At 40.2% G+C, this 23,295-nt stretch overlaps 1 protein-coding gene and 1 long non-coding RNA gene across 3 annotated transcripts in view; one reads left to right on the top strand and one right to left on the bottom strand.

Annotated features, from left to right (window-relative positions):
- Nucleotides 1–23,295, bottom strand: part of LOC143270892 (uncharacterized) — a 71,839-nt gene that overhangs the window by 46,380 nt on the left and 2,164 nt on the right. The window lies entirely within an intron of this gene.
- LOC143270964 (periphilin-1-like) lies at nt 10,156–11,393 on the top strand. Of its 2 annotated transcripts, XM_076562456.1 has the most exons (2): nt 10,156–10,431; nt 10,615–11,393. In XM_076562456.1, the coding sequence occupies exons 1-2, from the start codon at nt 10,314–10,316 to the stop codon at nt 11,391–11,393; spliced, it is 897 nt and encodes a 298-aa protein (XP_076418571.1). In that variant the 5' UTR covers nt 10,156–10,313. The 2 variants fall into 2 exon arrangements, with proteins under 2 accessions (XP_076418571.1, XP_076418570.1); XM_076562455.1 differs by having other exon boundaries at nt 10,156–11,393.

Genomic DNA, 23,295 nt, shown 5'->3' with positions numbered 1-23,295 from the left:
TCCTGGCTACACCAATTGATCCCGAGAGAATGTTGGGCTTCTAAGACATTTCCATTTGGAAGTTTGTCTTTTTGGCACAAAATGGCCTACTGGGCAAAGAACTGCCCTTGCCTTGAAGGCTGACAGTACATGCAATGCTGTCCTTTCTGGACAAGCAGGACACAAGGAAAGCGACCACTGTGCTCTGTCAAGACAGGGTAAGATGGTCTTTCAGAAATCCTGCTTCTGAAAGTGGTCTGTCAGATACTCTAGGCCTATAGCCAATTTAAATGCACCAACAATGCTGAGAAACATTAGGTGAATGTCCAGGCTGCCAGCTGTCTTGGTCTACTCTTACAAGATTGCCAAAAGTTGCTGGAATCCATCTACCATTTCTTAGGTACCATTATGTTCCTTCTCAGGTCTTTGATGTGGTTAAAGACTAGATAGTTGTAATTTCCTCAGTTATGATAAAAGATAAGTTAGATATAAAACTTTAAACTCACAAATATAAGATAGATAGGACATCTTCTTTAATATTGTAACTGTAATACTTGCTCAATTATTGTTTTATTATATGTAATATTACCATGTTAAAGTTAAAAACTTCCTTTAAAAAAAAAAAGAAAAGGGGAAGGGCTGTGGATACCACTCTTTATAAATAACCCACTGATGGCCAGTGACCAGGCAGGAAGTATAGGCGGGACAAAGAGAGAGGAGAATTGGGGAAACAGGAAGAAGGAGGAGAGACACTACAGCCACCGCCAGGACAAGCAGCATGTGAAGACGCTGGTAAGCCACCAGCCACGTGGCAAGGTATAGATTTATAGAAATGGGTTAATTTAAGATAAAAGAACAGTTAGCAAGAAGCCTACCACGGCCATACAGTTTATAAGTGATATAAGCGATGAGTGATTATTTTATATGTGGATTGTGGGACTGCGGGGCTTGGGAAACCTGGAGAGAAGCTCTCCAGCAACACTTCACCAAGGAGGCCAAGGTTTTGGAAGGAAGCCCTTCTCCTCTCCCATCTCAATATCAGACCATGGGACCATGGAACATGGGACTCAGGCCCTGACCCTGGAGTCCTGACCAGTGCACACAGCTGCCTGCCCTTTTCCCTTGTGTCCATCCCAGAGTGGCCTTCTGCCAGGTGGGAAGTCCGTGCTGGGCCTAGGGTCCCACTGAGTTGGGTGGAGTCTTGTAGACAGCTGCTGGATCTCTGAAAGCTGCGGTGTGTGTGTGTGTGTGTGTGTGTGTGTGTGTGTGTGTGTGTGTGTTGGTTGTGTGTGTTTGGTGTTTGTGTGTGTCTGGGTTTATTGTGTCCTAGTCCTGTGAGGCCCCATAAGCAGTGCCTAAGAGGCAGAGTATATAAGGGTTTATGGTCATCTGTCTAGGTTGAAAGGGAAGTACAGGTTGGCATGTAGGGGAAACCTTTTAGGGCTCCATCCTTCCGCTCCTGCTCAGGCGAGCACAGGGTTTGGAGTGTTGCATCCTGCCTGTGTTTTGGGGCCCAGGGCCAAGCCGGTGCATGGAGGATGAGAGCATTGTGTAGGAACCATCTGGAAGGTGGCAGGACCGTCCTTTGAAGTGGCCTGCCAGGCAGGTCTAGGAGGTCAGGGCCTCCACCCCCAACCCAAGCACCAGGAAGTTCCCTTTTTAGCCTCAGCAGATGTCTCCAGGAAGCTTTGTAGAGGACGATTTGGAAGAGCATAGACAGGCTTGTCTCCAGGTGGCAGGGAGAGTGATTTTCTTCTAGGCTCCATCATGGAAGACGTCAGCAGTGTGGAGGTGGGCCTTTGTAGGCTTTCAGTGCTCATTGAAGCAAGGCTTCCTGTTGGGGAGTGCAAAGCATTTCCCGACTGAACATGGCCTAGCTAACCTGGATACCAGGATTAAAGTGTACATAGGAAGGAGGTTTAGAGAAAGAAAGAGATAGAGGTGGAATTGGAGGTAGAGGAGGATAGAAAGATTGTTGGGGGGACAGGGAGCCAGAGGGTAGCTGAGAAATTGAGAATCTGCATGTGGGATGTTGGGTGTTTTCGTGTTTGTTAGTGTTTTTCTATCCAGGCTGGTGGGCAGACCCATTCTGTCTGTGGACACTTGTTTCTCTTCCATGGATCTGGGCCCCTGGAGGGAATTTTGTGTGAGGATGCCTGGAATAGGGTTGGTTGTGTCCTGCAGGAATCCTGGTGTTTGTGTTAAGAGTCCCTCAGCTTCTATGTTGCCTGTCCTAGATCCACTTGAATCTCTTGAAGAGCTGAGTGAGTCCTGTGTGTGCCTAGGCCCTGCCACAGGTAGGTGGGTGTCCACAGAGGATACAGAGAGTTCCATGCCTTACAGGGTCTTGGGGATGTTAGATAATGGAAAGAGATCTTTCCTGATGGTGTCTGGTTGTTGGTATAGGGTATCGTGGGGAGGAAGGAGATGAGGGGTGGGAGATGGAGGCCTTTGCAGAGGAGAGGGATTGTGACAGAGCTGGAGGTAGGTCAGAATGGTTGCCTGGTGATGTTTAGGAGATGGTTAAGGTGGGGACCAGCCCCCAAGGTTTGGTATGCAAGCGGGCAGGAGGGTGCAATATTTCTTCTTTTGATGTGTTCTTGTCCCCACCTCAGGACCCTGAACGGCCTGCCTATTGTGGCAATGTTGGGGCTGTCCATGTCACTTAGTAGCCCCTGCTGCAGATGATGTGGGGCAGCATTCACCTGAATGCACATCACTACCAGGGCCAAGGTGTAACAGTGATGATGCTGTTGATGTGTTGTTCTGTGCTCTTTGCAGAATGTGTATAAATATATCTATAATTGTTTCTCACAACACACCTAGAAAATGTATAAGATTACTCATGTCAATCACGAAGTCATCAAAACAGTAAGGCTATGGCCAGGATCCTTTGTCTCCAACTATTAGCTTCACACAACACTGTGGCAGCTCCATAAGTGACTAGTGGCAATGTTTTATGCAAAGGAGAGCTGCCTTTTTGCATCTCCTGACACAGGATGGATGATACCATTACCTCATTGCAGTTGTCAGTATGTCATATGCACATTTATTTGTGTGTGTGTGTGTGTGTGTGTGTGTGTGTGTGTGTGTGTATTCATATATATGTGTGTGCCAGAGTGGTGAGTGTGTGCTTGTATGTGTGTATGGAGGCCAGAGATGTATGTTCGATGTCTTTCTCAATTTGTTGGTTTTCTTTTCTTTCCTTTATTTTTTTTATATTTATATTTTTTCCGTGTTATTGTTTTTTGAGACAGGGTTTCTCTGTGTAGCTTTGGACCCTGTCCTGGAAATCACTCTATAGACTAGGCTGGTGTCAAACTCACAGAGATCCTCCTGCCTCTGTCTCCCAAGAGCTGGGAGTCAAGGCGTGGACCACTACCATCCAGCTAGTTGGGAGATGGTTTTCTTACTGTTGGGTGTTACTGCTTATAATTCTACTCAGGATGACTTTTTTTCAGTTACAGTGTTTCTAAATATTTTCTCTAAGGCTCCTCCCCACCTTAGACAGTCCTATATGCAAGTGCCTTCACAGATATACTGAGAGGTGTGTTTCTCCAATCTCTCAAGTGATTCTAAATCACACGGGATTTTGCTGACCATATTAGGAAAGAGTCTGGATTAATAGAGATACATGGGTTTTGTGCAACTCTGTTCCTCCAGATGGTACTGTTCCAGGGAAGAGAAATCTGATATCAAATAATTTAACTTAAAATGTAAAAATTCAATAATTCTATGTTCAATGAATTCAAATCTTTAATTTTTTGAGAGAGAATTTAGCACAGCCTTTGTCATACTGTTTTGACTCTCATATAGCATCCAGGATTTTTCAGTTTTAATTGACTTAAGAACCAGTTTTTTAGACCATAGTTATATTTATCTCACAATACAATATTTTAGAGACATCAAAGGGCTTTCACCTAAAAAACAAATTAACACTAATGCTGAAACAACGTCAACATGTCTTTGGTACATGGGAGCTTAGCTTTGCTTACTATCAGCTTAACCAAAAATCTGTAATACCAACTGATTCTCAGTGAAGAATACGTTATCTGTTCAGTGTCCTCAAGGACAAAAAAAAAAAAAAAAAAAAAAACACTGAGAAAGAAGATGACAGCCAGTATATGAGAACCCCAGTGATAGAGCACTTGCCTAATATGTACAAGAACCTAGCTTCCATCAACAGCAGAGCCAGCACAAAATTCCACATTTGTAGTGGAATTGAGCTTCCTGCTTCCTCCAGGACTACCCTGCCAACTATTTAGAGTGTTGTGGGTAAACAAATAGATGATTTGTCCTCTGCTCATTTCCCTAACAAGTCCTTTCCCCCTGGCCTCAGCTGTTAGCACATAGATGAATCCCAGTGCTGTGTTCTGAACTTATCCTCCTCTTCTTCTCCTCCCCTCCCTTCCATTTATCCTCCTCTTGTATAATTTCACTAATTCTCTCCAGGTTAGTGATAATTTCCCATCGCTATGACATCAACGTAGAGCTCTGTCTATCTGTAGAAGTCTCTACTGTATCAGAGTTCCATACTACCTTCAAATAGCCCCTTAATTTTAGCTGTACCTTCCCGTATTCCCTCTCTCATTGTACTCTCCCCTTTCCCTCCCATTTAAAATAACATATTAAACTTATATTTGACAATTTTGTATTTGGAGATAATGTGTTCTGATTACTCTCAGGCCTTGACTTCTTTGAGCACTCCTGCCCCATTCTTCCCACTTAACCCTCACCTGAAGTCACTTTTCCACATTCACATCTTTTTTTTCATGATCCACTGAGTTTCACCAGCCTGTCTGTGTGACCATGGATTTGGTGCTACCCCTTGGAGCTCAGTGACCTCACCAGTAGGTGTACAACTGAAGATAATGTTTACCCCTACCTCAGAACCTATCAGTAGCCCAAAGGTGAGTAGGACATGTTAGTGTGGTGTGAGCTCCTTCCATATCCATGATTTACTACTGGCAGCTCTAGTCTGGTATACAACTAGTACAAACAGTCTTAACTGCTATGAGTTCATGATTGCAATGCCTATATCATGCCCAGAAAACTGTATTTCAGCTTTTCTCCCCATTTTACATCTCTCACATTGTTTCCATCCTCTCATTTTAGGTGTTTCCTGAGTCTTAGAGGAGTGATATGAATGTTCTGTTTAGAGCTAAGAATTCAATGATGAGCTTTGAGTCTATGTCTTAACTGTTTCCAATGCAAACAGATGCTCCTTGACGAAGGCTGGGGCCAGCGTTAATGTATGAATATGAACATAGGTATTTAGAAAGCAGGTTAGTGCCATGTCAATTTAGCTACAGAAATAGTTGTAAGTTCCTATTTTGGCATAAGACTTCTTCAAATGTATTTTTGCCTGGTTTTACAGTACTATGTGTGAATTCCCTCTTGTAAAGCAGACCTGAAACTCTGTCAGAGAATAGTTGTTTGCCCCCATGACTTTGATGTTACTGTAGTACAAGTGGGCACATTTTGTCTAGCATTTTGGTATTGTAGTTCATAATGCCTTTTCTCCTCCAGCAGCCTGCATGACACCTTCCAAAACTATGGAAGCTAGATAGCCTGGAGGAAATTTCCAGTCTGCTAATAGAATATTGCAAAGAATTTTGTAAACTTGTGAGATAATGCATACTGTGTCTACCACATAGAGGATATGGAACTATTTGCATTTTCCCCATTATAATTACTAGTTATATTTCTATACAGAATGTGTGATAATTTGTGGCACCAAAAAAAAAAAATCACTCTAGGGCATTGAATGAATGTAGGTCCCAGAGAAATTACCTGGAACGGGGCTCTAATATTATAGAGTGCCTTCACTGACGTAATTCCTTATGTAGTAAATAATATCCTGGTGGATTTCCCATGAGAGTCACTAGAGTTGTTACACTGTGGTTGTGTGCAGATCTTCTAAAAAGTTGTAATGATGAGTTTTTTTTTCACATGTGCCTTACAGTAAGAGGAGAAATGCTTCGATTTCTTGGTAAATAACTAATTCCAGGATAGCGATGAATTACAACAAATTGAATAAAGTTGAATAAAGTAACACCCACTCTAATTGGAGAACTACAAACTTCAAGATGTTTTAAAAATAAAGTATCAACAAGGACGTGATTTTCTTACAGAAATAACAAGTTGAAGATTCTTTGTGACCTGTTATGCACTCAACTGACATCAGGAGTTTATGTGACTCTCGTGAATCACTGTTCCATTTGGGGGAACTGACTCTTGTGTCTTAATTCCTAAGTGATTTAGATTGTCAGCAGCTCTCTTTAGACACTGCAGATTAATCAGTCAGCAATCAGAATAGATCACAGTGGTTAAGATAGCAGATATTAATAGAAAACTTTAAGCATAATAACTTCTGCCTGCAATGAAGTGTGGATTTCCCCCACTGAGTATGTTTTCTACAATGAGATCTTATTCTGTAAATTCCTGGTTTAAATCTTTTAGTGTGTTATTATTGCTGTTACAGAAATGTCCAATTGTGTTGTATAGACTAAAATTGATGTGACCCCTCTGTAGGGTTTCACTGTGTTGTTTGCATATGCTTCTACGCCTCTCCCTTTTCTCAGTCTCTTCATGTCTGTTCAATCTCACTTTCTCCCCTCCTATCTGTCTTTATCCCCCCCATCTTTGTATCACACAGAACAAGCTGTAGTTCGTTAGTCATGATATGGCCTCTCATGCTACAGTCCTTAAATTTCACTACTACCATTTCCTGGAACATCTTTCAACTATTCTTGCTTTGCCTTGGCTGGCTATCATATGTTCTTTGTAGAATAAAATGTAATTTCCTCCAGAAAGCCTTATGTAAGGCTAAGTTATTTTCCCTTTGTGCATGTTTTTATCGTTAGTGGTGTGTCCAAACTTTTGAAGTCAATATGCCCTTTAGGTGAGCAGTGTCATTTTCTCTTGGCAATTTAAAACCTTTGCCTATCCAATTGTACTGTAACATATAATGTGTTTCCACAACATCGCCTGCTCACCCTTGAACTCCCATCAGCATCCCTTCCCAAAGATGTTCCTTACCATCACCCTTGTCTGTTTGCAATCTCTGCTCTAGGAAGGTAAATTTTCTTTATAGGAGGAGTGAAGAAGAATGCTAGGAAACAGTTTTGTGGTTATGTTTGTAATGGCATTTCTCCCCAGGGATTCAGAGAAACCAAGTGCAGAAGAGAAGGCTCCACACTTCACAAACTGCTGTGGTATTTGAACTGCCAAAGTCCTACTCTGCTACTATGGAGCCTTTCACCCATGATCATTACTCTTTCCTACTAATTGATACATGCAAATATTCAACCAGTTTCATGTTTCTTGAAGTATGTTTGACGTACATTAATATTGGCCACATGTTACTACAAGAGTATGGATCATGGCTTGATGTACTTGGGATGCCTTAGCTCAAGTAGTATTGCATAGGCTTCTTTCACTCATCTTGTTGGGGTTGGGGGCACTGGAGGTCTAAGAAAAGCCTGTAGTGATGCAGTCCATTCATTCTGAACTGTAATTACCTCAGGTCTCGTTGAAACAAATAATCTAACCACACTGGAGAAAGTGTCTTATTGACTTTTCTTTGTTTTTCATTAGTTGTTTTTTGAGAGATTCTTTCTATGTGTTTCTTCATATTTATCCCTGTCAACTATTTCTCAACTCATTCTCCCACCTTCCTACCCACTTAATTTTGTGTCTTCTTAAAACAACAACAACAACAAAACTTTTCTTTAAGACCAAAGTGTAGTGCCAGATATCCTTGGGTGTGTGTTGTTCAGCTGGAGCAATGTCAACTTCCCAGACCTACACTCTTAAAAGGAAATTGCCCTTCCTTTCCCAGCAGATAACACTTGTCAATAGCTCCTAGGCATAGACCGGGATTCTGTGCCCAGCTCCCACTTCCATGCTGGGATTTGGTCTGCCTTGGGCTTGCACAGGTTTGTTTTCTTTTTCATGGTGTTGCATTTTGAGTGAGTTCATATGTGCAGCTGCCCTACTGTGTCCAGAAGTTCCTTGTATTCCTCCACCACCTCAGATTATTATACTCTTTCTTTGTCCTCTTCCTCAATGATCTCTGAACCCTGTGAGGGGAGGATGAGGTACCTAGGTTCCCTTTAAGGCTGAGCATTCTTCTGTCTCTTATTCTCTGCACCTTGGCCAGTTGTGGGCCACTATGTTAACCACCGTTTACTCCATTTCAAAGCTCCTTAGATGAGGAATAAGAGATACAGTGATCTACGGCTGTAATGATAAGTCAGTTTAATACTATATTGATTTACAGTATAACATGACAGTAGTAAGTTCTCCCCTAGGGCCTATGACTGCTAGCTGTATGTTCTTGGTCTGATAATGGTGCTAGTATGGGTTTCCTCTTGTGGAGAGGAACTCAAATCCAATCAAAAATTTGTTGGTTACACCAATACTATTTGAGCTGCTAATACACCAATGGCCATGTTTTATGCTGATCATTGTTGTAGTTCAAAGGTTTCATAGATTATTATGACTGATGATTACTGTTCTCCTTTGGTAGACTGCATAGCATCTTCCAGCACATGAAAAGTAGCCAGCAGGGATGAAATATTTAGGTCATTACCTACTTGATTCTGCCATGTTCTATGACTCAAGTATGGGTATCTTCAACAATGGGGTCAATGAAAATAAAAGGCCATAATGTAATGATATTTCGGGTCATATCTGGTATCTGTACTCTGAAGTATATGAATACATGACGGGTACCTCAATTCTGTTCCATTGATCATTGTTTTTGTTTTATAGGAAAGCCACACAGCTTCCATGTCTATGCATTTTTCAGTCCTAAGATCTGAAAGAGCAAGTTTTCATATTTATCTTTTCCCTGCCCTGTTTCCCTTTTCCTCTTTCTCATTCTTCAGGCATTTCTTACCTATTTTTGAATCTTCACTGTAACCTGTGAAGTTCAGATTCAACTTGTCAAATTTTTTAAAAGTCTCTGTTGGGATTTTTATTAGAATCATTAAATCTGAATATGAGATTTGTTAGAGTTGATAAATTGATACAAGAATTCTCTCCATAGATATTTGTCTCCATTCATGCGTATCTTGTTGATTATCTTTCCATAAAACTTTATAATGGCCTATAAAAATGCTGTCCCACATTATTAATTTTATTTTAGGGTACTTTAATTTTTTCACTAGTGAAATTTATTAGATTATGATTTTTGCTATTATATAAATTAATTTTAAAAATTCATTTTACATTGGTTAATTATGTTAAATATTTTATAAGCTTGTATTCTTAGCTTGTATTCTTTGCATTATATGTTTTAAATATTTATTTATATCTTATTTAATTTTAAATTTTTAGAAATGAAAATGCAATCATATCCTTTCCTTTTCCGTTTCCTTCCCTTCCATATACTCTCCTGGATGCCTCTCAAATTTGTGATCTCTTTTCCTTAATCATTACACACACACACACACACACACACACACAAATATATAAATACAATGTGCCCAGTCTATTTCATGTTGCATGTATATGTATATGATTTCAGAGCTGACCACTTGATACTGGTAACCTGTTAAAAGGGTGATCCCTGGGGAAGACTAATTCTTTAGCAGTCTGTAGTTCTTTGTTTAGAGGTGGAACCCTATGAGATTTCCCCCTTTCGAGTTAGCATATTGATTGGTATTGTCCTTATTCAGGTCTTGTTTAGGCAGTCATATTGTTGAAATATCATGGGTGAAGCTTCCCTTTCATTTCTGGTTCCTATAATCGTTCCTCCTCCTCTTAATGATGCTCCCTGAGCCATAGGCACAGGAGTTGTGCGTGTGTGTGTCTGTGTGTGTGTGTGTGTGTGTGTGTGTGTGTGTGTGTGTGTGTATACTGGGGCTAGACACCCCACAATCACTTGTTCTCTGATTTTGAGTGGTTGTGATTTTCTGCAATGGTCTCTCTCTGTTGCAAAGAGAAGCTTTTTTTGGTGAGGGGTGAGAGCTACACTTTTTTGTAGTAAGTGGAATTCACTTAGGAATTGTACCGATTTAGTCAAGTGGTGGTACTGCATTCTCCTGTATGACACATGCCCTCACTAGCCCCAGCTAATTTCCTAGCTTTCAAGGACCGGGCATGATTTCCGTGCTGTTGAGTAGGCCTAAGTCTAATTAGAGAACTGTTGGTGCGGTTTCAGCAGCATCGGTGGAACATACGCGTTGGAGAGTTCTGATGACGAATTTTTAGACAATAAGAGATTCTTGAGCTGAGCCATGAGTGTGGTTGGAAATTGAAAGGGAACAAGAAGGGAAGTAGGCATTTCTGTTCGCAGAAGTCCAGTGGCTTCCAAAACAGATGAAATGTGGTCTGAGGGATGGTGTGACTACCAGCGACTTCCAGGAAAACAAGCACAGGGATGGTATCACTACAAGCGACTTCCAGGAAAACAAGCGCCTCCTTGGAACCATCCCAGTGATGGCAACCAAAGATTAATCAATGTTGTGCCAAAGAGACCGCCTCTGGGAGACAAGAGATCATCTCTGCTATCCAGACCCAACGAAGCAGGCTACAGTAGATACTACTGTCATGTTGATTACCAAAAATGGGACAAGGGCCGCTGTTTTACTCCGGATCCAAGAAGAGCCCCACCCTACAAAAGAGGCCATTATGGCTACCGATGGTCAAGAGATGAGTATTCCACAAGCCAACAGCCTCAATACAGGGCCATGAGAAATGGCTTTAGAAGAAAACGTTTCTATTCTTCCAATTATTCAAGACAAAGCTCTCCCCATAAACGGGGCACTCCTTTTTTGAGAGAATCACGTGTGGGCGGGAAGGACTCCCTACACAGCAGATTTGGATCCAGTCTCAGCAGTAGAAGCAGGATGCGCTCCTTCCATCAGTCTCGACATAGATGTAAAGAGAGAGCCATCCAGTTTTTGAAAACATCAAGAGATACTGTGCCCTCAAGTTCTTCATCCAAGGTGTTAAAAAGCCCCAGCCGGCTGACTGAGAAGGAACAGGCTGATGCTGCAAGCAAGAGGGCTAATGAAAATCCCAAGCAGTCAGAAGAAAATAACTTGGCTGAAATTTCCGAGTTTGAGATGGCATCCAAGGCACCATTACGTATCAACCAGACAGAAGAACCCAAGTCAAACACAACAGCTGGCCCAGAATTGTGTAAAGACAGCCAGCTTAGCATTCGCTGTAAAGCGATTGCATCAAAAATCACTGAGATTGAGAAGGTTTACCGACAAGTCTGTGAAACTTTCGGGATGGTTGTGGAAAGGCTGGTTGAAAAGGATCGTTCGTTAGAAAAATCTATACAGTTTGCAATGAAGCAGAGTTTGCATGAAATAGGTGAGCAACATGTTGAAGAACTCAAGCATTTCATTATGGAGTATGATAATTCTATTCCAGATTTTGGAGACCCTTTTTAGAAGAATTAGGGCTCGGTTCAAAAATTGTGTAAAAGCTTCTAGATTTCTTACCTTTGGATTGTTTGCTCACCCTTGATGCATGGGGTGAAGCTTGGTCCTGCCTCAACTGAATGGAAGTACTAACCCTTTTGGAGGAGAGGATGGGGGGAGGGTTTGCTGTTCCCCAATGGAAGTACTAACCCTTTTGGAGGAGGGGATGGGGGGAGTCTTGGGAGGAAGGAGCGAGGAGATGGAGGAGGGATTTGAGGGTGATCTGTGGTTGGTATGTAAAATGAATTAAAAAATTAAAAAATAAAGCCAGTTCATGTACATGGCATAAGTTCTGTTCCCATTGCCAAGGGAGAGGATGAGGGGAGCTTGGGGGGAAGCAGGAGAAGGGGAGGGAGGGAGAACAGTGATTGGTATGTAAAATGAAAAAAACATAAATAAAAATTTAAATAATAAAAGAAACGTGGCAGAAGACAGCAAGGCCAGCTAAGCTCCCCTCACCTTGTAAGTGAGTCAGTGAACAAGTGAAGAGACAATTAGGATATCACACTCACTTCTTGATCCTTCCCAGCATAGCACTGAGCCACAATTCAAAATTTGTAGCAATAGGTACATTAAAAATCACGGTTTTAATTACTGCCCAATTTCATTATCTTCTTTTTTGAGTCAGGGTTTTACCATCTAGACTTAGCTAGACTGAAAACCATGTGTAGTCTGGCCTCAAACTCACAGAGATCCCCCTGCCTCTGCTTCCTTTATTCTGAGATTAAAAATATGTGCCAGCATCTTCAGTATTCTGTTGGTTATAGCCAAGATGTAAGTGCTGCTGTTGCATCACTTTTTCCTTTGGTCCTCCAGCTTACAATTAAAAAATGACATGGAGACATATTATTAATTATAGGCTCAGCCTATCGCTTATGCTTGTCCCACTAGCTCTTATACCTTAAATTAACCCATTTATATCAATCAATGTTGTGCCTCATGGCTTTTTACCTCTCTTCCATCTTGCACCTCCTGTTTCCTCTCCACGTCCCCTGGTGTCTGTCACACGCCTAGATTCATCTCTCTTGCTCTCTTTCTTCCTGGAAGTCCTGTCTAACCTCTTTCTGCCTAGCTATTGGCCATTTGGATCTTTATTAAAGCAATCAGAAGGTGCCTTGGCAAAGACACATCTTTACAGTGTACAAAATAATTATTCCACAATACATGCTTAGCTAAGTATTTTGCTAAGTATTTTGCTAAGCTCTTCATTGGGGTACTTTGATGTCACAGCTGGGTAGGTGTAATTGTTGTTTCCTTCCCTTGGCTGCTTGCACAGCACCCAGGACTATGAAAACTAGTCCTCGGTGTGCAGACATTCAGATCAGATCCAGCTTGGATCCGTTCAGTCCTGTGTCTGAAGTACATGGTATTTTCAGCAAGAGAGACTTATGTCCAACTTCTGTGACACAGCCAAGGGCAATGTCCATATCCCATATTGTAGCAGGAATCTTAAAAGTTCTTATTAATAAAAACAAACCCGGGACTAGGTATTAAGGTGAATGCTGAAAGATCAGAGAAACAGAAGCCACAGTCACCTCAGCTTGCCAATTCTCAGCTGATCCTGTTTCCTCAAACTGGAAGTTGCTGAGTCTTCATCCGAATGGATCTCAGCTGATCTGCACAGCTCAAAATCCTAAAACCTTAACCAGCTCTTGTTCCTGGTTTTTATGCCTTATATACTTAGCTGTTTTCTGCCATTACTTCCTGGGATTAAGGTGTGAGTCACCATGCCTGGCTGTTTCCAGTGTGGCCTTGAACTCACAGAGATCCAGATGGATTTCTACCTCTGGAATTCTAGGATTAAAGGCGTGTGTGCCATTGTTTTCTGGCCTCTATATCTAGTGGCTTTTCTGCTTTCTGACTCCAGATAAGTTTATTAGGGTACACAATATTTTAGGGAACACAATACCACCACATTTCCCCCTTTTTTGTATAAAATTAAAAAAGCTTATAACTAATACAAGAAAAACTATATCCAATAAATATATACAATATATACAGTCAAGAATTACATTAACGATGTCTAGTCCATTAACATTTGACAGATTCAAATGAAAAACTCCATTAATATATAACAATGTCCAGTCCATTAACATTTGACCAATTCAGACAAAAAAATTCATTACTTACCCTATTTAAAACAAGTAGTTCCTTTTTAAAAGTAGATTCAGTAACTGAACTTTATATGTTATCATCTCCATATTCTATCTTTTTTCTTTTCATAATAGATTCAATAATCTACATTTGTCATTTTTATATCTTCTCTTTTTCTTTTTAGAGTAGATTCAATGATGTACCCATTTATCCTATTATTTATTTTTTTCTTCAGAGTAGATTAAATGATCTACCGCATATCTATATTCTCTTTTTTTTCTTATTTTTAAACAAAAAATCTGACTCTATTCTCCTTGTTCAGCTTTTTTCCTGACCATTAACAATTAACAACTTGTAACCAACCATCATAAGCAATGACAATATCCATAACTCATTAAACAACTAAAAACCTCCCATCCCAACTCTTGGGAATGTGGGCATCATTTTCTTAAAATTAGTTCCTGCTTTCTGGGGGGTGAAGACTTCTTTAGGGAATCCTGAAAAGAAATTTTGTGGTTAATTGTCAAGTCCTGTATCATTTGTCCAGTTACTGCATAATGAGAAAGTGCAGGGCTTGTTTCAAGTCCTTGTTCAAGTAGTCTGTCAGACTGGATCATCTCAGCTAGCCATCTCAAAATTGTCCTGAGCAGTTTGTAGTCCAAAGTCGATCTTTCTGTGGTATTATTCAGCTTAATGGCTTTACCATAGTCCATATGGAATCATTGTTGTGGGGTGCCATCATTGTTTTGAAGATTTCAAAGTTGCTTTTAGGTATGATCATGGTTCTCTGCAGAATTTGTGTGTGTCTGTGTGCCGTCTCTGTGGTTTGGAGTAATCACAGTCTGATAAATGTCTGTCTCTCGGAACCATGAATGTTCTACCCTAGAAGACAATATCTTCACAGCCATTTCTCCCCACCATTTGACTTGCCAAATTTTTCCAAACTGACCTTTGCTGATGCTTTCTTGTAACACAATGGTCCTGGCAATTCTTCTCTGAACAAGCAGCAGTAAACCTTTCATCCCAGGTAGCAGCCATCACTGCAGTCACCAACTCGATGAGAAGCAGCCAGCAACTCAGAGCAGCAGATACTGCCTCCATGGTCCCACTGCCACTGTTTGTGATGGGCCCCGGCCAAAGATTCTCCTTAGCAAGCCTCCTAGGCCGGCCTCAAACTCCAGATCCTCCTGCCTCTGCCTCAGTTAGCAAATCCTATGGGAATGTACCACCACAACCAGGTTTCATATTCACATCTGAAGTTTTGGAGGTAGGAATCACAGAAGAATGAGAACAAATGTGCCATTTGACTTTCTGTGCCTGGATTAATTCACTTAATATATTTTCTAGCTCCATCCCTTTGGCTCTAGGTTTCATTTTCTTTACTGATGAATATTATTCCACAATGTATATGTACTGCATTCTCACTACTCATTCATTAGTTGAAAACTACTTAGGTTATTTCCTTTTCCTAGTCTATGTGAACAGAGTGGCAATGAACAAGACTAAACAAATGTCTGGAGTAGGATGTCAAGAACTGTGGAAACATGCCAAAGAACTGTATGGCTTGCTCATAAGGTATGTGTTTGCCTGCATGTGTGTTCACACTACATGCATGTCATGCCCACGGAGATCAGAAGAGGTATCAGATCTTCTGGAACTGGAGTTAAAGAATGGTGTTGTGAGCCTCTAGGTAGGTTATGGGAATTGAGCACTGCAGGGAGTATAGAAGCATCATGTAACCTCTGTCTACACAACCAAGCTCCTGGTTGTGTCCACCAAAAATATCTCAATCATGGCCTATTGTCCCCTGGGATAAAAAATGAACCTCAGCTGACAAGCACAGGGTTAGGATGCCCTTTTAAGGTTTTGCGTGATTAATAACATGAAGTCCAGTCCTTTTAGAATCTAGTTCCATGACAACATTACAAAATAGTTTGGATAAACATGATGACATACACCTGTTGTTACAACACTTGGGAGGCTGAGGCAGAAGCATGGTCAATTCTAAGACAGCCTCAGCAGCTTGGGGAAACCATGTCAGAAAGGAAGAAAGAAAGGAAGGAAGGAAGGAAGGAAGGAAGGAAGGAAGGAAGGAAGGAAGGACGGAAGGAAGGAAGGAAGGAAGGAAGAAGAAAGGGGTTGGCACCGGTGATCCATGCCTTACATTACACCCAGTAATCAGAAGGTAGAGGAACATGGATCTCTGTGTATTTGAAGCATGCCTAGTCTACAGAGGAGTTCCAAGACAGCCAGGGTTATACACAGAGACCCTGTCTCAAAAAAGATAAAAAAAGAAACTTAGTTATACGTTCTATTTGAAAGTTTGACAAGGACTTTCTAAATACAGCACAATTTCTAAAGACATAGAAATATAAGAGTGAAACATTTGATAAATCTCCTTTAGGAGATTATTTACAAATGAGAGCATTGTCTGTATTTGTGGGTGTTCCTCTGTATCCTTGTATTTGTTTTTACTCATACTGAAGCACAAGCCTCCAATGCAGCATTATTTAAAACTTAAAGTTTCTGAAGAGATTGATATCATAGTTCCTACTTATTTACCACGATGAATATTATGTTCACATATAGCCATAGGTATTTTTTTCTTTGCTGTGTTTTTACTCAAATGTAGGTATACTTACGCTTCCTCCTCTATCGTCTAGAATGATAATGAATGACATAACACACAAAATAATACAAAAGAAGTTACCGCTCCATTGAGTTTCTGCATCCCTACAAGGTTTATCAAGGTTTATTCGGTGAACCAGGCATGGAACTAGGAACTTCCTGTACGTAGCCATCACTCTTTCTCAAGTTTGTGTATACTCCAAGGTGATTTGATACCGGAATAGATTTAGGATCTCTTCCTCTATTATTTTTCAAACTGTCTTGTCCACGACATCCTCCTGCTATCATCACCCAATGATAAGATAAGAGGACTCTTGTAACACATTCAGCACGGCAGAATTATTTTTGAAGTTTACTTTGTCTTTTAAATTTATGTGTGTGTATGACTGTGTATGTGTGTGTATACAAAGTGTGTATGTGCAGTGCATGAGGCACAGTATACACGGTGGTCAGAACAAATATTAACAGTTAGTTAATTAGTTAGTTAGGGAAAATTTCATTTCCTCTTTAAAGGTCTCTATCAATCAGGGCTGAAATCAATGAACTAGAAACAAAATATGCAAAGAATCAATGAAATGAAGAGTTGGTTCCTTGAAAAGATAAACAGACAAATGATAAGCTAAACTAATCAAAATAACTGAAATCTCCTAACCAATATAATGAGAATTGGAAAGAGATATTAAAACAGTATTGCCTAGTTCGGTCCCATGCAGGTTCCCCAGCTGTCAATCTAGAGTCAGTGAGCTCCAACTAGCTTGGGTCAGCTGTCTCTGCAGGTTTTCCCACCATGATGGTGACCCCTTTGCTCATATAGTCCCTCCTCCCTGTCTTTGACTGGACTTTTAGAGTCTTAGCTGGGTTCATCTTGATAGAGGGAGCCATTATGGGGTCAGGGAGAAACCTGGTGCTAGGGAAATTCCCAGGAATCCACAAGGACGACCCCAGCTTAGACTACTAATGATAGTGGAGAGGGTGCCTGAATTGGCCTACCCTGGTAATCAGATTGGTGAAGACCCTAATTGTCATCATAGATCCTTCATCCAGTAACTGATGGAAGCAGATGCAGAGATCCACAACCAAGCACCAGGTCGAGCTCTGGGAGTCCAGATGAAGAGAAGGAAGAGGGATTATATGAGCAAGGGGGGTCAAGATCATGATGGGAAAAATCTACAGAAACAACTGAAACAAGATAGTAGGAAGTCACAAACTATGGACCAACAGCTGTGGAACCTGCATGGGACTGGACTAGGCCCTCTGCATAGGGGGGCAATTGTGTAGTTTGGTCTGTTTGGGGGGCCCCTGGCAGTGGCATCAGGATCTATCCCTGGTGCATGAGCTGGCTTTCTTGACCCATCATCTGTCTTGCTTACTCTTGATGCAAGGGCGAGGGGCTGAAATCTGCCTCTACTGAATGTACCAGGCTTTGCTGACTGACTCCTCATGGGAGGCCTTACAATTTTGGAGGAGGAGATGGGAAGTAGGGGGAGAGATGCTGAGGGGAGCAGGAACAGTAACGAAAGGGACATCTGTGGTTCTAGGTAAAATTATTAAAATTTTAAATAAATAGAAAAAGGTATCTCTTTCCTTGCTCACCCTCTCTTTTCCCCCACCCCCAGCTCAACTACCTAGTTCCCTGATGTTCTCTTGCCACCTTCCCTTACCTCTCCCCATGCTCGCTATTTACACAGGAGATCTTATCTATGCCCCCTTCCAACAATGATCTATGCACGTCGCTATTAGGGTCCTCCTTATTACCTAGTTTCTCTGGGGTTGCTGAACTAGGCCCTCTTAATTTGGGTTACAGATGTGTGGCTTGGTCAGTTTGTGGGACTACTGGCAGTAGAACAAGGATTTATCCATGGTGCATGAACTGGCTTTTTGGAGTCCATTCCCTATGCCTTAGGATACATTGATACAGGGGGAGCGGGATTAGTCCTGCCTCAACTCAACATGCCTTACTTTGTTAACTCCCCATGGGAAGCCTTACCCTCTCTGAGGAATGGATAAGGGATGGAGTGGGGGGAAGTTGGGGGGGTGAAAGAGAGGAGGGGAGGGAGGAGGAACGGTGGTTGGTATGGAAAATGGAAAAAAATCTTTAAATTAAAAAAATTAAAACTTAGAAATCATTGCATGCAATTTCCAAAGAATTAATAAAAATCAGGAAATATTAACATTAAAAATTAAATCTGAAAGAAAATAAAAATGAATGAAAAAATTAAAGAAAGAATAAAAGAGCTCAAAAAACATGTTCTGTGTGCCAGGACCTCAGCAGAAAATTCCCTCTGCTGGGAAACTCCAGGCAAATAACAAGCAGTGGCAATAGAATGTCTTAGGGTCAGTAATCATGTCATACTGTCGTTTTCTGCTGTGATCTCACATGGTACTTAAAGATTTTTAAAAGAATTTCTACAACATCATATCATAAAAAGTAAAAAACAAAATTAGGAAGACTCTCCCAACTAAAAACACCCAGGCCAGGGAGATTCAACACAGAATTCTGCCAGACTTTCAAAGGAGAATTAACACTAATACTCCTCAAGTTGTTCTATAAAATAGAAAAAGTAGTAACACTTCCAAATTTGTTTGACTAAGCCAGCATTTCCCTGATACCAAAACCAGTCAAAACCCAACAAAAAAGAGAAGTATATAGGCCAATCTCTCTGATGAACATAAACAAAAAAATTTCCATTAAAATATTTGCAAGCCAAATTCAAGACCACATCCAAAAGATAATTTGATTTCATCCCAGAGAAGCAGGGATGGTTTGATACATGTAAACCAGTAGATTTAATGCACCACAGAGACTCAAGAAGAGAAGCCTCACGAGCAGCTCATTAGATGCTGAAAATGCCTTTAAGAAAATCCAACATCTCTTCATGACAGAAGTCCTCGAGAATCTAGGGATAGAGGGTTAATATTTCAACCTAATAATGGCAATATATAAGTCTCCTGTCAACTGGTCTGAGGTCACAATTGTAATTAAAACAAAGATTATGTGAATGGTAAGTTTATATTTGTAAAGTCATGGTTTTTGTACAAGACTACTGCCTTTCCTCTTTGATAGCTACAGAATTACACTGGCATTATAGGCAGGGTGGTAATCCTACAGATGTTGCAACTGGGTTAAGGGAAAATTATTTGTTAATATACTTTGTAAGAATACACTCACATATGCAGCATACACCCACACCCACCAACACACACACACACACACAGACACACGCACAAACACACACACACACACACACACACACACACACACACACACACACACACTATAAGCCCACAAGAAACATCATGATAAATGGAGAAAAACTGAAATCATTTCTGCTAAAATCAAAAACAAGACAAGAATGGCCACTCTTTCTACTCTTTTTCAATAAATTCTTGAAGTCCTTGGTGTAGCAATGAAACAAGACTATACAAGGGATACATATAGGAAAGATAGAATCTAATACACCTATTTGAAGATATGATTCTACACATAAAAGATCCCAAAGACTCCACAGGAAAAATAGAGCTGAAAAATATATCCAGCAATGTTTTAGGATACAAAATTTAAAAAAAACAACATCTCTAGTTTTCCTGTATATAGATGAAAATCATACCAAGAAACCATAAAAACAATCCATTCACAATAGGATCAAAAATAACTTGGAATAAATCTAATCAAGGAAGATAAAGACTTGTACAATGAAAACTTTACACACTGAAGAAAGAAATGAAAGACAAAACCAAAATCTGGAAAGACCTCTCATGCTCATAGTCTAGTAAGATTAATAGGGTGAAAATGTCTATCCTACTAAAAGTAATCTATGTATTCAATGCAATCAGGCAGGCCCAGAAGACGGCAGCTGAAACACAGATGCAATAAAGACCAGATACTGAGCTATTACCCACTGAAGAGCTGGTGAAAACAAGCTCTTAATCAAGAGCTTGGAACAGGGGTGCCTTTAATCCCAACACCCTGGGAAGAAGCTATCTCAGAGGGACAGAACCAGAATGATTCTGAACGTTCCTTCTGAGGCCAACTCAGGGCCCAGCTGCTGATCCTGCAAAACCCAACAACTTGGAGATGTTGGTGAGACTACTCTGCTCAGCTGAACTCCATCCGGGAGAGGATTCCGATCCCTACAGTTTGAAGTCTGAAGAAACAAGATCAACTGAGGAGTTGAAGAATGAACAAAATGTGACCTGGGAACAAAGAAGAAGGTGCTGCCCAGCAACCAAACCAGATCACCAGAATCATAAGTATATACTTCACTGACTGAGATCAGCTGCTCTTGAAGAAACAGCCCAATAGCACCAATTTAACCAAGAACTCCTAGTGAACCAAGACTAAAAATTAGAACAAGAGAGGCACTCTCAGACACAGACACCACCTGCACAGAGCAGAGGAAGAGATGAGTAGACGCCAGTGCAAAAATACAGGCAACAACATAAAGACCTATATGGCAACATCAGAACCTAGTCATTCTATACCTGCAAGACCTGAACATACCAAGACAGAAGAAACAGAAGAATTCAATCTTAAAAATGACTTTAAGAAGATGATAGAGGCCCTTAAAGAAGAAATAAAAAAATTCCCTTAAAGGGGAAATAAAAATTTCTCTTAAAGAGGAAATAAACTCCATTAAAGAGGAAATAAAAACTTCCCTTAAAGAGGAAATGAAAAACTCCATTAAAGAAGAAATAAAAAAACTCCCTTAAAGACATGGAAGAAAAAACGAACAAAAAATGAGAAGAAATAAAGAAAGCCAAGGAAAAGCAATTAAACCAATGAAAGAAACATTCCAAGATCTGAAAAATGAATTTGAGACAATAAAGAAAACACATGCTGAGGGAATGCTGGAAATAGACATCCTGAATATACAAACAGGAACTACAGAGATAAGCATAACCAACCGATTGCAAGAGATGGAACAGAGAATCTCTGACCCTGAAGACACAATAGAGAAAATAGATTCATAGGCAAAGAAAACACTAAAGACAAAAAAGTCGTAACACAAAACGTCCAAGAAATTTAGGACACTGTGAATAGACCAAAACTAAGAATAATAGGGATAGAAGAAGGAGAAGAATACCAAGTCAAAGGCCCAGAAAATATATTCAACAAAATCATAGAAGAAAACTTTCGTAACCTAAAGAAAGAAATACCTATGAAGATAGAAGAAGCTTACAGAACACCAAATAGACTGGATCCAAAGAAAAAGTCCCCTCGCCACATAATGATCAAAACACTAAACACACACAGAACAAAGAAAAAATATTAAGAGCCACAAAGGAAAAAGACCAAGTAACATATAAAGGCAAACCCATCAAAATAACACCAGACTTCTCAATAGAGACTATGAAAGCTAGAAGGTCATGGACAAATCTTATGCAGACACTAAGAGACCAGAGATGCCAACCCAGACTATTATACCCAGCAAAACTCTCAATCACCATAGGCGGAGTAAACAAAATATTCCAGGATAAAACCAGATTTAATCAATACCTGTTCAGAAACCCAGCCCTACAGAAAGCAGTAGATGGGAAAAATCCAACCCAAAGAAGCTAAACACCTCCATGAAAAACCAAGCAATAGATAATCCCACACCAACATACACCAAAGAAGGACAACACAAAACAACCACAAAAAAATAACAGGAATTAACAATCACTGGTCATTAATATCCATCAATATCCATGGTCTCACCTCACCTATAAAAAGACACAGGCTAACAGAATGGATAAGAATACAGGACCCATCCATCTGCTGCATACAAGAAACACACTTTAACTTCAAAGACAGACACTACCTCCAAGTAAAGGGCTCGGGAAAAGCTTTCCAAGCAAATGGACCTAAGAAACAAGCTGGTGTAGCTATCCTAATATCTAATAAAATAGATTTCAAACTAAAATCAATCAAAAGAGATCAGGATGGACATTACATATTGATCACAGAAAAAATCCACCAAGATGAAGTCTCGATTCCAAACAGTTATGCTCCAAATACAAAAGCACACACATTCATAAAAGAAACACTACTACAGTTTAAAATGCACATCAAACCCCACACATTAGTAGTGGGAGATTTTAACACACCACTCTCACCAAAAGACAGATCTACCAGACTGAAACTTAACAAAGAAATAAAGGACCCAACGCATGTTATGACTCAAATGGACTTAATAGGTATCTACAGAACATTCCATCCTAACACAAGAGAATATACCTTCTTCTCAGCACCCCATGGAACCTTCTCAAAAATTGACCACATGCTTGGCCACAAAACAAATCTCAAAAGACACAAAAAAATTGGAATAATCTCCTGTATCTTATCAGACCACCAGGCCTTAAAGGTAGACCTCAACAACAACAAAAATTATAGAAAACCCACAAACTCATGAAAACTGAATAATGCCCACATGAAACATCAATGGGTCAAGGAAGAAATAAAGAAAGAAATTAAAGATTCCCTAGAATTTAATGAAAATGAAAGTACAACATACCCAAACTTATGAGACACTATGAAAGTAGTGCTAAGAGGAAAATTCATAGCTCTAAATGAACACCTAAAGAAGATGGAGCAATCCCATACCAATGAATTAACAGCACAACTGAAAGCTCTAGAACAAAAAGAAACAAACTCACCTGGGAGAAATAGACACCAGGAAACAATCAAATTCAGGGCTGAAATCAATGAAATAGAAAACAAGAGAACAATACAAAAAATCAATGAAACAAGAGTTGGTTCTTGAAAAAATCAACAAGATAGACAAATCCCTAGCCAAATTAACCAAAAGGCAAAGAGAGAGCACCCAAATTAACAAAATCAGAAATGAAAAAGGAGACATAACAACAGACAAGGAGGAAGTCCAGAGAATCATCAGATCATACTTCAAAAACCTGTACTCCACAAAAATGGAAAACCAGGGAGAAATGGACAATTTTCTGGATAAATACCACATACCAAAATTAAATCAAGACCAGATAAACCATTTAAATAGACCAATAACCACTAAAGAAATAGAAACAGTCATCAAAAGTCTCCCAAGCAAAAAAATAGCCCACGACCTGATGGTTTCAGTGCAGAATTCTACCAGACACTCAAAGAAGAACTAATACCAATACTCTTCAAAGTGTTCCACACAATAGAAACAGAAGG

The sequence above is a fragment of the Peromyscus maniculatus genome, chromosome X (assembly GCF_049852395.1).
Source record: "Peromyscus maniculatus bairdii isolate BWxNUB_F1_BW_parent chromosome X, HU_Pman_BW_mat_3.1, whole genome shotgun sequence".
Lineage (NCBI taxonomy): Eukaryota > Metazoa > Chordata > Mammalia > Rodentia > Cricetidae > Peromyscus > Peromyscus maniculatus.
This window is presented reverse-complemented; position numbering and strand designations above follow the sequence as displayed.